The following is a 13907-nucleotide window of genomic DNA, read 5'->3' as shown; positions in this document are numbered from 1 at the left end:
CACCACATTACAACCTCACACACACCACATTACTACCTCACACACACCACATTACTACCTCACACACACCACATTACAACCTCACACACCACATTACAACCTCACACACACACACCACATTACTACCTCACACACACACACCACATTACTACCTCACACACACCACATTACTACCTCACACACACACACACCACATTACTACCTCACACACACACACACCGCATTACTACCTCACACACACCGCATTACTACCTCACACACACACACACCACATTACTACCTCACACACACACACACCACATTACTACCTCACACACACACCACATTACTACCTCACACACACACACCGCATTACTACCTCACACACACACACCACATTACTACCTCACACACACCACATTACTACCTCACACACACCACATTACTACCTCACACACCACATTACTACCTCACACACACCACATTACTACCTCACACACACACACCACATTACTACCTCACACACACACCACATTACTACCTCACACACACACCACATTACTACCTCACACACACACCACATTACTACCTCACACACACACCACATTACTACCTCACACACACACACCACATTACTACCTCACACACACCACATTACTACCTCACACACCACATTACTACCTCACACACACCACATTACTACCTCACACACACACCACATTACTACCTCACACACACCACATTACTACCTCACACACACCACATTACTACCTCACACACACACACACACACCACATCACTACCTCACACACACACACACACCACACTACCTCATTACACACACACCGCATGACTACCTCACACACACACACACCGCATTACTACCTCACACACACACACACACCACATTACTACCTCACACACACACCGCATGACTACCACACACACACACCGCATGACTACCTCACACACACCGCATTACTACCTCACACACACACCGCATTACTACCTCACACACACCGCATTACTACCTCACACACACACCACATTACTACCTCACACACACACACACACACACCACACCACTACCTCACACACACCACCGCATTACTACCTCACACACACACACACACATTACTACCTCACACACACACACACCACATTACTACCTCACACACACACACACACACCACATTACTACCTCACACACACACACACACACCACATTACTACCTCACACACACACACACACCACATTACTACCTCACACACACACACACACACAACACATTACTACCTCACACACACACCACATTACTACCTCACACACACACACATTACTACCTCACACACACACACCACATTACTACCTCACACACACACACCGCATGACTACCTCACACACACACACACACACACACACACACACACCGCACACTACCTCACACACACACACACACACATTACTACCTCACACACACACACACCACATGACTACCCTCACACACACACACACCGCATGACTACCTCACACACACCGCATGACTACCTCACACACACACACCGCATGACTACCTCACACACACACACACCGCATGACTACCTCACACACACACATTACTACCTCACACACACACACCGCATTACTACCTCACACACACCGCATTACACCCTCACACACCGCATGACTACCTCACACACACCACATTACTACCTCACACACACACCACATTACTACCTCACACACACACACACACCACATTACTACACACACACACACATTACTACCACACACACACACCACACACACCACATTACAACCTCACACACACACACACACCACATTACTACCTCACACACACACACACACACCGCATTACTACCTCACACACACACACACACATTACTACCTCACACACACACACACCACATTACTACCTCACACACACACACACACACACACATTACTACCTCACACACACACACCGCATTACTACCACACACACACACACACCACATTACTACCTCACACACACACACATTACTACCTCACACACACACACACACACACATTACTACCTCACACACACACCACATTACTACCTCACACACACACACACACACACCACATTACTACCTCACACACACATTACACCTCACACACACCACATTACTACCTCACACACACACACACACACCGCATTACTACCTCACACACACACACACACACACCGCATTACTACCTCACACACACACACACTACCACACCACACACACACCACACACACACCGCATGACTACCTCACACACACACACACACCGCATGACTACCTCACACACACACGCATGACTACCTCACACACACACACCGCATGACTACCTCACACACACACACCGCATGACTACCTCACACACACCGCATGACTACCTCACACACACACATGACTACCTCACACACACACACCGCATGACTACCTCACACACACACCGCATTACTACCTCACACACACCGCATGACTACCTCACACACACCGCATTACTACCTCACACACACCGCATTACTACCTCACACACACACACCACATTACTACCTCACACACACACCGCATTACTACCTCACACACACATTACTACCTCACACACACACACCGCATTACTACCTCACACACACACCGCATTACTACCTCACACACACCGCATTACTATCTCACACACACCGCATTACTACCTCACACACACACACACACCACATTACTACCTCACACACACACACCACATTACTACCTCACACACACCACATTACTACCTCACACACACACACCACATTACTACCTCACACACACCACATTACTACCTCACACACACACACATTACTACCTCAAACACACACACATTACTACCTCACACACACCGCATTACTACCTCACACACACACACCATTACTACCTCACACACACACACCACATTACTACCTCACACACACACACCACATTACTACCTCACACACCGCATTACTACCTCACACACACACCACATTACACACACACACACCACATTACTACCTCACACACACCACATTACTACCTCACACACACACCATTACTACCTCACACACACACCACATGACTACCTCACACACACACACATTACTACACACACACACATGACCTCACACACACCGCATTACTACCACACACACACACACACACACCACATTACTACCTCACACACACACACCGCATTACTACCTCACACACACACCGCATTACTACCTCACACACACACCGCATTACTACCTCACACACACACACATTACTACCTCACACACACACACCACATTACTACCTCACACACACCACATTACTACCTCACACACACCACATTACTACCTCACACACACCATTACTACCTCACACACACACCACATTACTACCTCACACACACACCCCATTACTACCTCACACACACACACCACATTACTACCTCACACACACACACCACATTACTACCTCACACACACACACCACATTACTACCTCACACACACACACCACATTACTACCTCACACACACACACCACATTACTACCTCACACACACACCACATTACTACCTCACACACACACACCGCATTACTACCTCACACACACACCACATTACTACCTCACACACACACACATTACTACCTCACACACACACACATTACTACCTCACACACACACCGCATGACTACCTCACACACACACACACCGCATGACTACCTCACACACACACACGCATGACTACCTCACACACACACACCGCATGACTACCTCACACACACACCGCATGACTACCTCACACACACCACATGACTACCTCACACACACCACATGACTACCTCACACACACACACCGCATGACTACCTCACACACACACACACACACACACCACATGACTACCTCACACACACACACCATTACTACCTCACACACACACACCACATTACTACCTCACACACACACCACATTACTACCTCACACACACACACACACACATGACTACCTCACACACACACCGCATGACTACCTCACACACACACACACACACACACACACACACCGCATGACTACCTCACACACACCGCATGACTACCTCACACACACACACACACACCACCGCATGACTACCTCACACACACCGCATGACTACCTCACACACACACACCGCATGACTACCTCACACACACCGCATGACTACCTCACACACACACACACACCGCATGACTACCTCACACACACACACACCGCATGACTACCTCACACACACACACACCGCATGACTACCTCACACACACACACACCGCATGACTACCTCACACACACACACCGCATGACTACCTCACACACACACACCGCATTACTACCTCACACACACACACCGCATTACTACCTCACACACACACCGCATTACTACCTCACACACACACCGCATTACTACCTCACACACACACCGCATTACTACCTCACACACACACCACATTACTACCTCACACACACACCACATTACTACCTCACACACCACATTACTACCTCACACACACACACCACATTACTACCTCACACACACACCACATTACTACCTCACACACACACCACATTACTACCTCACACACCACATTACTACCTCACACACCACATATCAAATCTGAGTATCAAGTATGTGATGTATGACCTGGGAAACCACTCTAGATTTCTCCAGGAGATACGTCCTCATGTTGGCCCCGATGATCTGATATCTCCTGTCGAAGCTGATCTCTGTGTACTTCCCAAAGCGACTGCTGTTGTCGTTCCTGGTCGTCTTGGCATTTCCTATAGCCTGACACACACACAAAAAAAAAAAAAAAGAACAAAAAAAACTCACATTACAAGTTTGTCCATCATAGTTGATGCTAATCAAAACGCATTGTAGATATAACATTAAGATGTATCAGAAGTACGGTGGCTGGTGAGGCCAATCCGTGCCTGGAGCACCGTGGCACATCACACTGAGGGGCCTTCACCTACAGGTTATCACGTGTATCACACTGGGGCCTTCAAAGCATAAATGAAACGGATTACATCAAATGACTCATTCACATATCGTGATGCTACATGTAATGACCATTCACTGCTAGGACACATGTCTTTAAAAACATACCTCAGTTATTGGGTTGGATGCCAGAACTTTGTCTTCCACGTGTGTTTTGCTGCCAGACTTGCTGACCATAGCGAAGTACCTCATGGCATATCTGGCAGACACGGTCTTGCCGGCTCCAGACTCACCACTCACTATGATAGACTGGTTCTTATTGTTCCTGAGTAAAAAGGAAATAAATAAAAATGTATATCTTATCACAAAAAAAAGAGAACCATCCCTTTTTCAGGACCCCGTCTTTCAAAAGGTCATTCCTAAAAATCTTTTTAAAAACTTCATATATCTTCATTGTAAAGGGGTTTTAAACACTGGTTACCCATGGTTGTTCAATGAACCATAAACAATTAATGAACATTCACCTGTGGAACGGTCGTTAAGACACTAACAGCTTACAGACGGTAGGCAATTAAGGTCACAGTTATGAAAACACAGGACACTAAAGAGGCCTTTCTACTGACTCTGAAAAACACCAAGAGAAAGATGCCCAGGGTCCCTGCTCATCTGCATGAACGTGCCTTAGGCATGCTGCAAGGAGGCATGAGGACTGCAGATGTGGCCAGGGCAATAAAATTGCAATGTTCGTACTGTGAGACACCAGAGACAGTGCTACAGGGGTCATCCTCGTAGTGGCAGACCACGTGTAACAACACCTGCACAGGATCGGTGCATCTGAACATCACACCTGCAGGACAGGTACAGGATAGCAACATGGAGGTGGAAGGTCCGTCATGGTCTGGGGCGGTGTGTCGCAGCATCATGGGACAGAGCTGGTTGTCATTGCAGGCAATCTCAATGCTGTGCATTACAGGGAAGACATCCTCCTCCCTCATGTGGTACCCTTCCTGCAGACTCATCCTGACATGAGCCTCTAGCATGACAATGCCACCAGCCATACTGCTCGTTCTGTGCGTGATTTCCTGCAAGACAGGAATGTCAGTGCTCTGCCATGGCCAGCGAAGAGCCCGGATCTCAATCCCATTGAGCACGTCTGGGAACTGTTGGATCGGTGGGTGAGGGCTAGGGTCATTCCCCCCCAGAAATGACCAGGAACTTGCATGGTGTCTTGGTGAAAGAGTGAGGTAACATCTCACAGCAATAACAGGCAAATCTGGTGTAGTCCATGAGGAGAAGCACTGCAGTACTTAATGCAGCTGGTGGCCACACCAGATACTGACTGTTACTTTTGATTTTGACCCCCTCATTTGTTCAAGAACACATTATTCAATTTCTGTTAGTCACATGTCTGTGGAACTTGTTCAGTTTATGTCTCAGTTGTTGAATCTTGTTATGTTCATACAAATATTTACACATGTTAATTTTGCTGAAAATAAACGCAGTTGACAGTGACAGGTTGTTTATTTATTTTTTGCTGAGTTTAATATCTGCGTAGGAATACCGCATATTTCACATTTGACAGGTGAGCTTATTTCCAAGACGTTATACTGACAGATTGGCCCAAAGGGCTAAAATGTTGGATGGAAGAATAGATTAAAGAGAATATGAAGTTGGTGGGGGCGACTCAGGGATCGAACCGTTGTCTCCGGGAGCATAGCGTTGGTCCGGGAGGGGTGGGGGTGGGGGGGGGGCATTACTACCACAAAACCAGCACCCCCTCCCGGGGACGGCCCGACTAACTTTTACCTGGCCATCTGTTTATAAGCCTCCTCAGCCACAGCGAAGATGTGAGGATCCATGTCGCCCATGTTCTGTCCACTGTAGGCGTTGATGACTGCATCTCCGTAAATGTGAAGCTGCTTGTATGGGTTGACAGCCACCAGGATGATTCCTGAAAGGGAGTGAAGGAAACCATCAAGACATACAGCACAGTCAGTTATCCATCAAGACATACAGCACAGTCAGTTATCCATCAAGACATACAGCACAGTCAGTTATCCATCAAGACATACAGCACAGTCAGTTATCCATCAGGACATACAGCACAGTCAGTTATCCATCAGGACATACAGCACAGTCAGTTATCCATCAGGACATACAGCACAGTCAGTTATCCATCAGGACATACAGCACAGTTATCCATCAGGACATACAGCACAGTCAGTTATCCATCAGGACATACAGCACAGTCAGTTATCCATCAGGACATACAGCACAGTTATCCATCAAGACATACAGCACAGTCAGTTATCCATCAAGACATACAGCACAGTCAGTTATCCATCAAGACATACAGCACAGTTATCCATCAGGACATACAGCACAGTCAGTTATCCATCAGGACATACAGCACAGTCAGTTATCCATCAGGACATACAGCACAGTCAGTTATCCATCAGGACATACAGCACAGTCAGTTATCCATCAAGACATACAGCACAGTCAGTTATCCATCAGGACATACAGCACAGTCAGTTATCCATCAGGACATACAGCACAGTCAGTTATCCATCAGGACATACAGCACAGTCAGTTATCCATCAGGACATACAGCACAGTCAGTTATCCATCAGGACATACAGCACAGTCAGTTATCCATCAGGACATACAGCACAGTCAGTTATCCATCAGGACATACAGCACAGTCAGTTATCCATCAGGACATACAGCACAGTCAGTTATCCATCAGGACATACAGCACAGTCAGTTATCCATCAGGACATACAGTTCTACTTGCATTCACATAGTAAGCTTCTAATACAGAATACAAATAATTTAATAAATAGATGTATTGCCCTGTGAATATTATTTTTCTCATCTCCTACATTCTATAGAAACATAAAGCAAGTCACCCAGACATGAACTTTCACCTTCCATCCAGCCGATAAACAAACAGTAAAACAAAAGGCCTCCCATTAAGACAGCCGAGGAAGTATTTCCTTTAGTACCGCAGTAGGTGTAGATGGAGTGTGTCTTTACCACAATAGGTGTTGATGGACTTGGGAGGCCTCCGCAGTAGGTGTAGATGGAGTGTTTCTTTACCACAGTAGGTGTAGATGGAGTGTGAGTGTCTCTTACCACAGTAGGTGTAGATGGAGTGTGAGTGTCTTTACCGCAGTAGGTGTAGATGGAGTGTGAGTGTCTCTTTACCGCAGTAGGTGTAGATGGAGTGTGAGTGTCTCTTTACCGCAGTAGGTGTAGATGGAGTGTGAGTGTGTCTTTACCACAGTAGGTGTAGATGGAGTGTGAGTGTGTCTTTACCGCAGTAGGTGTAGATGATCTTGGGAGTGTGTCTTTACCGCAGTAGGTGTAGATGGAGTGTGAGTGTGTCTTTACCACAGTAGGTGTAGATGGAGTGTGTGTGTGTCTTTACCACAGTAGGTGTAGATGGAGTGTGTGTGTCGCTTTACCGCAGTAGGTGTAGATGGAGTGCGAGTGTCGCTTACCGCAGTAGGTGTAGATGGAGTGCGAGTGTCGCTTACCGCAGTAGGTGTAGATGGAGTGCGAGTGTCGCTTTACCGCAGTAGGTGTAGATGGACTTGGGAGTGAGTCTCTTTACCGCAGTAGATGTCGATGGAGTGTGAGTGTGTCTTTACCACAGTACGTGTAGATGGAGTGGGAGTGTGTCTTTACCACAGTACGTGTAGATGATCTTGGGAGTGTGAGTGTCTCTTTACCACAGTAGGTGTTGATGGATCTTGGGAGTGTGAGTGTGTCTTTACTGCAGTAGGTGTTGATGGACTTGTGTGAGTGTGTCTTTACTGCAGTAGGTGTAGATGGAGTGTGAGTGTGTCTTTACCGCAGTAGGTGTAGATGGAGTGTGAGTGGTGTAGATGGAGTGTGAGTGTCTCTTTACCACAGTAGGTGTAGATGATCTTGGGAGTGTGAGTGTGTCTTTACCGCAGTAGGTGTAGATGATCTTGGGAGTGTGTCTTTACCACAGTAGGTGTAGATGGAGTGTGAGTGCGTCTTTACCGCAGTAGGTGTAGATGGAGTGCGAGTGTGTCTTTACCGCAGTAGGTGTAGATGGAGTGTGTCTTTACCACAGTAGGTGTAGATGGAGTGTGTCTTTACCGCAGTAGGTGTAGATGGAGTGTGAGTGTGTCTTTACCGCAGTAGGTGTAGATGGAGTGCGAGTGTGTCTTTACCACAGTAGGTGTAGATGGAGTGTGTCTTTACCGCAGTAGGTGTGGATAATCTTGGGAGTGTGTCTTTACCGCAGTAGGTGTGGATGATCTTGGGAGTGTGTCTTTACCGCAGTAGGTATAGATGGACTTGGGAGTGTGAGTGTGTCTTTACCGCAGTAGGTGTAGATGGAGTGTGAGTGTGTCTTTACCGCAGTAGGTGTGGATGATCTTGGGAGTGTGTCTTTACCGCAGTAGGTATAGATGATCTTGGGAGTGTGTCTTTACCGCAGTAGGTGTAGATGGAGTGCGAGTGTGTCTTTACCGCAGTAGGTGTAGATGATCTTGGACTCCACGAAGCGCACTTTGAGGTTGTGTAGAACTGCTGGTTCGTGGAGGTAGCTGAGAGCTGTCAGGTCATTCTCCCCCACCAGGATATCAGGGTTGCGGAGGTGAGGGAGCTGAGGACTGGATGTGTCCAGGGAGTACAGCATCTCCTGCAGGGGGAATAACAGTGTGATATTGGTGATTCAAAGCCTCTTGTGGCCAGTTTCCAGGACACCGAGTATAGTAAACCTAGTCTACAAAGCATTCTCAATACAGAATCTCAACGTTAAAAGTATGCTGTAAGATTTACATGTCCTAGTCCTGACGTACATGTCCTAGTCCCGCAGTACATGTCCTAGTCCCGCCGTACATGTCCTAGTCCCGCCGTACATGTCCTAGTCCCGCCGTACATGTCCTAGTCCCGCCGTACATGTCCTAGTCCTGCCGTACATGTCCTAGTCCTGCCGTACATGTCCTAGTCCCGCCGTACATGTCCTAGTCCCGCCGTACATGTCCTAGTCCTGCCGTACATGTCCTAGTCCTGCCGTACATGTCCTAGTCCTGCCGTACATGTCCTAGTCCTGCCGTACATGTCCTAGTCCTGCAGTACATGTCCTAGTAAATGAGTGAAAGTAATGAACTAGAGATGAATGAAAGATGATCCCCATAAATACACTGTTTTACATTTCAGTAATTTAGCAGACGCCAGAGGAGAAATCAGGGTTTTAGTGCCTTACTCAAAAGGCACAGAGACAGATTTTTCCCCTAGTCATCTCAGAGATTCGAACCAGAAACCATTTGGTTACTAGCACAACACTCTTATCCACTAGGCTACCTGCTGCAAATGTATGCTGTCGTTCAAATATATGCTGTTGTAACAGATGTGAAACAGCTAGCTTAGTTAGCGGTGGTACGCGCTAAATAGCGTTTCAATCGGTGACGTCACTTGCTCTGAGACCTTGAAGTAGTAGTTCCCCTTGCTCTGTAAGGGTGGCTGTTGTTGATGTGTGCAGAGGGTCCCTGGTTCGTGCCCGGGTATGGGCGAGGGGACGGTCTAAAGTGATACTGTTACACTGTCATTCAAACTGAAATTGCCCATACAGTACAGTGCAGAGTATTGTGGTCTATAGTTATAAACAGGGCTCTCCAACAGGCCCATCCATCGTCAAAACAATTCTGAAAGTACATGCCATTTTCACGTGTTCCATCGCAAGTATCAGTCACCTCAGGCTCTATTATCTCTATTAAGTAGGTTAACCTGGCGGAAGTATATAAATTGTTATCTATTATTTGTCAACTTTGACATGAAATGAGCCGCAGCAGCACCAGAAACCATCGCTAGACGGGCACATTATACCTGGCATAAACTACACGATTTCGCCGTCCCTGACGAGTTTTCATGATCAGGGTGAAATTCTATGAACTTGGGCTAAGATCAGTACGTCTGGACTCGCGTAGGTTGAGCGGGTTTTTCATTTATTTATTTAACCTTTATTTAACTAGGCAAGTAAGTTAAGAACAAATTCTTATTTTCAATGACGGGTCAAGGACGCACTGTTGAAGACTGTTCGGTTCTCCAGACCAGGATGTCCTGATAGCTTTCTGACTTTGGCGGTGCGCCTGGTAGTAAGACCTAGGACGCGACAGCCAATGAGCACTCCACATGTTAGACCCCCCCAAATCATGGCGACCGGGGAAGCAGCAACACCACGCAGGTTGTCCCTAGTTACCACAACCACAAAGTCAACACTGACCATATCATACAAATGCATCATATTTCGTTTGTTGGTACTAATTTAAGGTTAGGCTTAAATGTAGCAGTGTGGGTTGGTTAAAAATCAGATATTAATAAGATAATTTGAAGAAATAGGCGGGGTTTAGCTAGAAATAAATGACAGATTGGAGGAGCTGTGGAGAAAACGCGGCATCCTTTTCAAAATTAAAAGTTTTTACGGCCAATTCCCTCTACAATATCAGTCCGTATTGTCCACGTATGTGGGTCCATATTCTGCGCCGCAGTCTCTTTTTTTAAACGCTTCTGCGCATAATAATGGGCATACTAATAAATAATCTCACCGAAAAAAAAAACATGTTTGCCTGTCGGCATTTTTCCCCCGATGACAACCGAAAAACCGCAGGGCAGGATCTGCTAGGGAACGTGAGCAGCCACGTCCTGGGGTTGTGGATGGACGGAATTAAACATTTGGTACAAGGAAATCTGGAAATTTGAGCACATCCGAATAGTTAATATCTTTGAAGTGTTGTGTTTGCTCAGCATTAGATGACGCATGCCTCACTCTAGATGAGGGTAACTACACACAAAAAAATCCAAATATATTAGTTTTCTAATACCAGTTCTTTGAACAATTTTAATTTTGAGAGTTAAAAACAAATCTGGAGCCAGGAGTTTTAAAATCACAAATTTTAGAGGAGATGTGGTATATGGCCAATATAGGAAGGCTAAGGGCTATTCTTAGACACAAGTGCCTGGACACAGCCCTTAGCCTTGGTATATTGGCCATAGATCACAAACCCCCAAGGAGCCTTACTGCAATTAAACTGGTTACCAATGTAAGTCGCTCTGGATAAGAGCGTCTGCTAAATGACTTAAATGTAAATGTCATTAGAGCTGTAAAACTAAATGTTTTTGTCATACCTGTGGTATACGATCTGATATATCATGGCTTTCAGCCAAATCAGAATTCAGGGCTCAAACCACCCAGTTGATAATAATCATTGTTTTACCAGGTATATTGACAGAAAACACTCTCTTGTACACCAATAACTTTATTTTTTTATTACAGTATCTCATGCTAGAAAAGGTTGGAGCCCCCCTGGGGTCTGTCTTCAGTACTTACAGTGCCATCCTCAAGCTGCAGTTGGAAAGCATCATCTCCAGGTGTGAAGTCTCTCAGGATCTCTGCGGACTTCCAGACATGCTCTTCATCCGGTATCCACACTCTGTTGTACTGAATGAGCCAATTAATTATAGCCTACTTTCTCAAGATGAGCGATTTTCTTTTTGGTAGATCAAAATGACAGTACAGATACGTTACTACTAATTACATAGACTTCAATAGTAAAGTAACACAGCAATTTGATAATGGACTCTAACAAGGAAAGTTGGAACCTCATCTGTATAAAGCATTTCCCAAACTGTATTCAGGTGGACAGTGTGCGCCATATGTTAGTCATGTAACACATTTGTCAACGTGTTCAACGGGTGTTAAAACAAAGCGATTGAGATTCCGTATTAAGATTGAATGAGTTTTTTTTTTTTTTTAAACCATTTATCACTTCCTTTTTCATTATTTTCTCACCTTCGTATAAAGTTCCGACAAAGCCATGGTAGTAAAAGTTTTAACAATCCGTGAGTTTAGCCAACAACATCCATACCGTCAGTGGCGAGGAAAAAGTCGACAACTTCCCCAGGCGTTTTGTCTTTTACCTGTGCGGTGGACTTCGCCTTCCTCGTCCCGCCCATCAGTCTCGTGACAGCAGCTTGACATTAGGGGTGTGTTCATTTGAACAAAGACAACAATGGAAACAGGATACGTACCTCAGCGGATTTTTAGTTGTGCGGGTGATTCTATAGTGATTCCATTGGCATGCGCCTTGCGTTTACTCAAGGAATGGAACGGGATACAGTAGCAAACGTAGCCTATAGATTTCTCTCAGCCTATTCCCAGCAGTTGGGTGACAGCAATCCACGTAGCATTATATGGAAGCTACACATATTGTTCATGTAAATAAATACATTTCTCAGTTCATTCTATGATCACCTATTCAAAACCCACTCAGATTTTTAATTTATTTTTTTACATTTATTATTTCAAATACCTCTCACCATCTTTTATGTACTGCTGACCCACAATATAAAGCCTTTTAGGTGCATAGTAACAAATAAACGCTGACATCCTGGTCCCGAAAAAAAAGCAAACAAACCACCATCCCGTGGAATTATTCACAAGACATTCTTACAGCCATAGAACAATATTAAAAAGTTGTGCGGGTGATTATATTTGTGATACCAATGGCGCCTTGCGTTTACTCAAGGAACGGAACGGGATACAGTAGCAAACGTAGCCTATAGATTTCTCGAAGCCTTTTCCCAGCAGTATTAAAACTACTGTAAAGCATTTGAGGAGATATTCAGGTTTATACATTTAGGAAACCTGATGGTCACTTCATCTCTATGGGAAGCGATGGGCACACGGAGGGTGTGAGTCAACAGCAAGGCTCTTTGGTTGCGGTGTCCTGCACACAGTGTACAATAGGAGTGGTGCTCATGATATTCATATTTACTGTGATATATGGGAAGGCAACAAGCACTACATTACAAAGGTAGTAAGCACTAGCCACTACATTACGTAAGTCAGCATCAGCCAACTAACGTTGGCTCCCAAAT

The 13907-nt window shown here is 45.7% G+C and overlaps 2 protein-coding genes and 1 long non-coding RNA gene across 4 annotated transcripts in view; all 3 read right to left on the bottom strand.

Annotated features, from left to right (window-relative positions):
- Window positions 1–12985, bottom strand: part of LOC127908480 (unconventional myosin-Vc-like) — a 106317-nt gene extending 93332 nt beyond the window's left edge. Inside the window, 6 exon segments of the mRNA XM_052467043.1 lie at window positions 4692–4835; window positions 5157–5313; window positions 6795–6939; window positions 9498–9669; window positions 12358–12468; window positions 12820–12985. Coding sequence (XP_052323003.1) covers window positions 4692–4835; window positions 5157–5313; window positions 6795–6939; window positions 9498–9669; window positions 12358–12468; window positions 12820–12846 — 756 coding nt within the window. The 5' untranslated portion in view covers window positions 12847–12985.
- LOC127908516 (uncharacterized) lies at window positions 14–4662 on the bottom strand. Of its 2 annotated transcripts, XR_008067535.1 has the most exons (5): window positions 4358–4662; window positions 3764–3813; window positions 1350–1375; window positions 1149–1180; window positions 14–80 (listed from the first exon to the last, which is right to left on the bottom strand). It is a non-coding gene; the product is annotated as an uncharacterized LOC127908516 (long non-coding RNA). The 2 variants fall into 2 exon arrangements; XR_008067534.1 differs by lacking the exon at window positions 14–80 and having other exon boundaries at window positions 1118–1242.
- A 316-nt stretch (window positions 12986–13301) lies between the features above and the next one.
- Window positions 13302–13907, bottom strand: part of LOC118380836 (unconventional myosin-Va-like) — a 74786-nt gene continuing 74180 nt past the window's right edge. The window contains 1 exon segment of the mRNA XM_052467042.1: window positions 13302–13907. This exon segment is cut by the window's right edge and continues 2388 nt beyond it. The gene's annotated coding sequence lies outside the window, so the exon portion shown is untranslated.

Source organism: Oncorhynchus keta, chromosome 17, assembly GCF_023373465.1.
Source record: "Oncorhynchus keta strain PuntledgeMale-10-30-2019 chromosome 17, Oket_V2, whole genome shotgun sequence".
NCBI lineage: Eukaryota > Metazoa > Chordata > Actinopteri > Salmoniformes > Salmonidae > Oncorhynchus > Oncorhynchus keta.
This window is presented reverse-complemented; position numbering and strand designations above follow the sequence as displayed.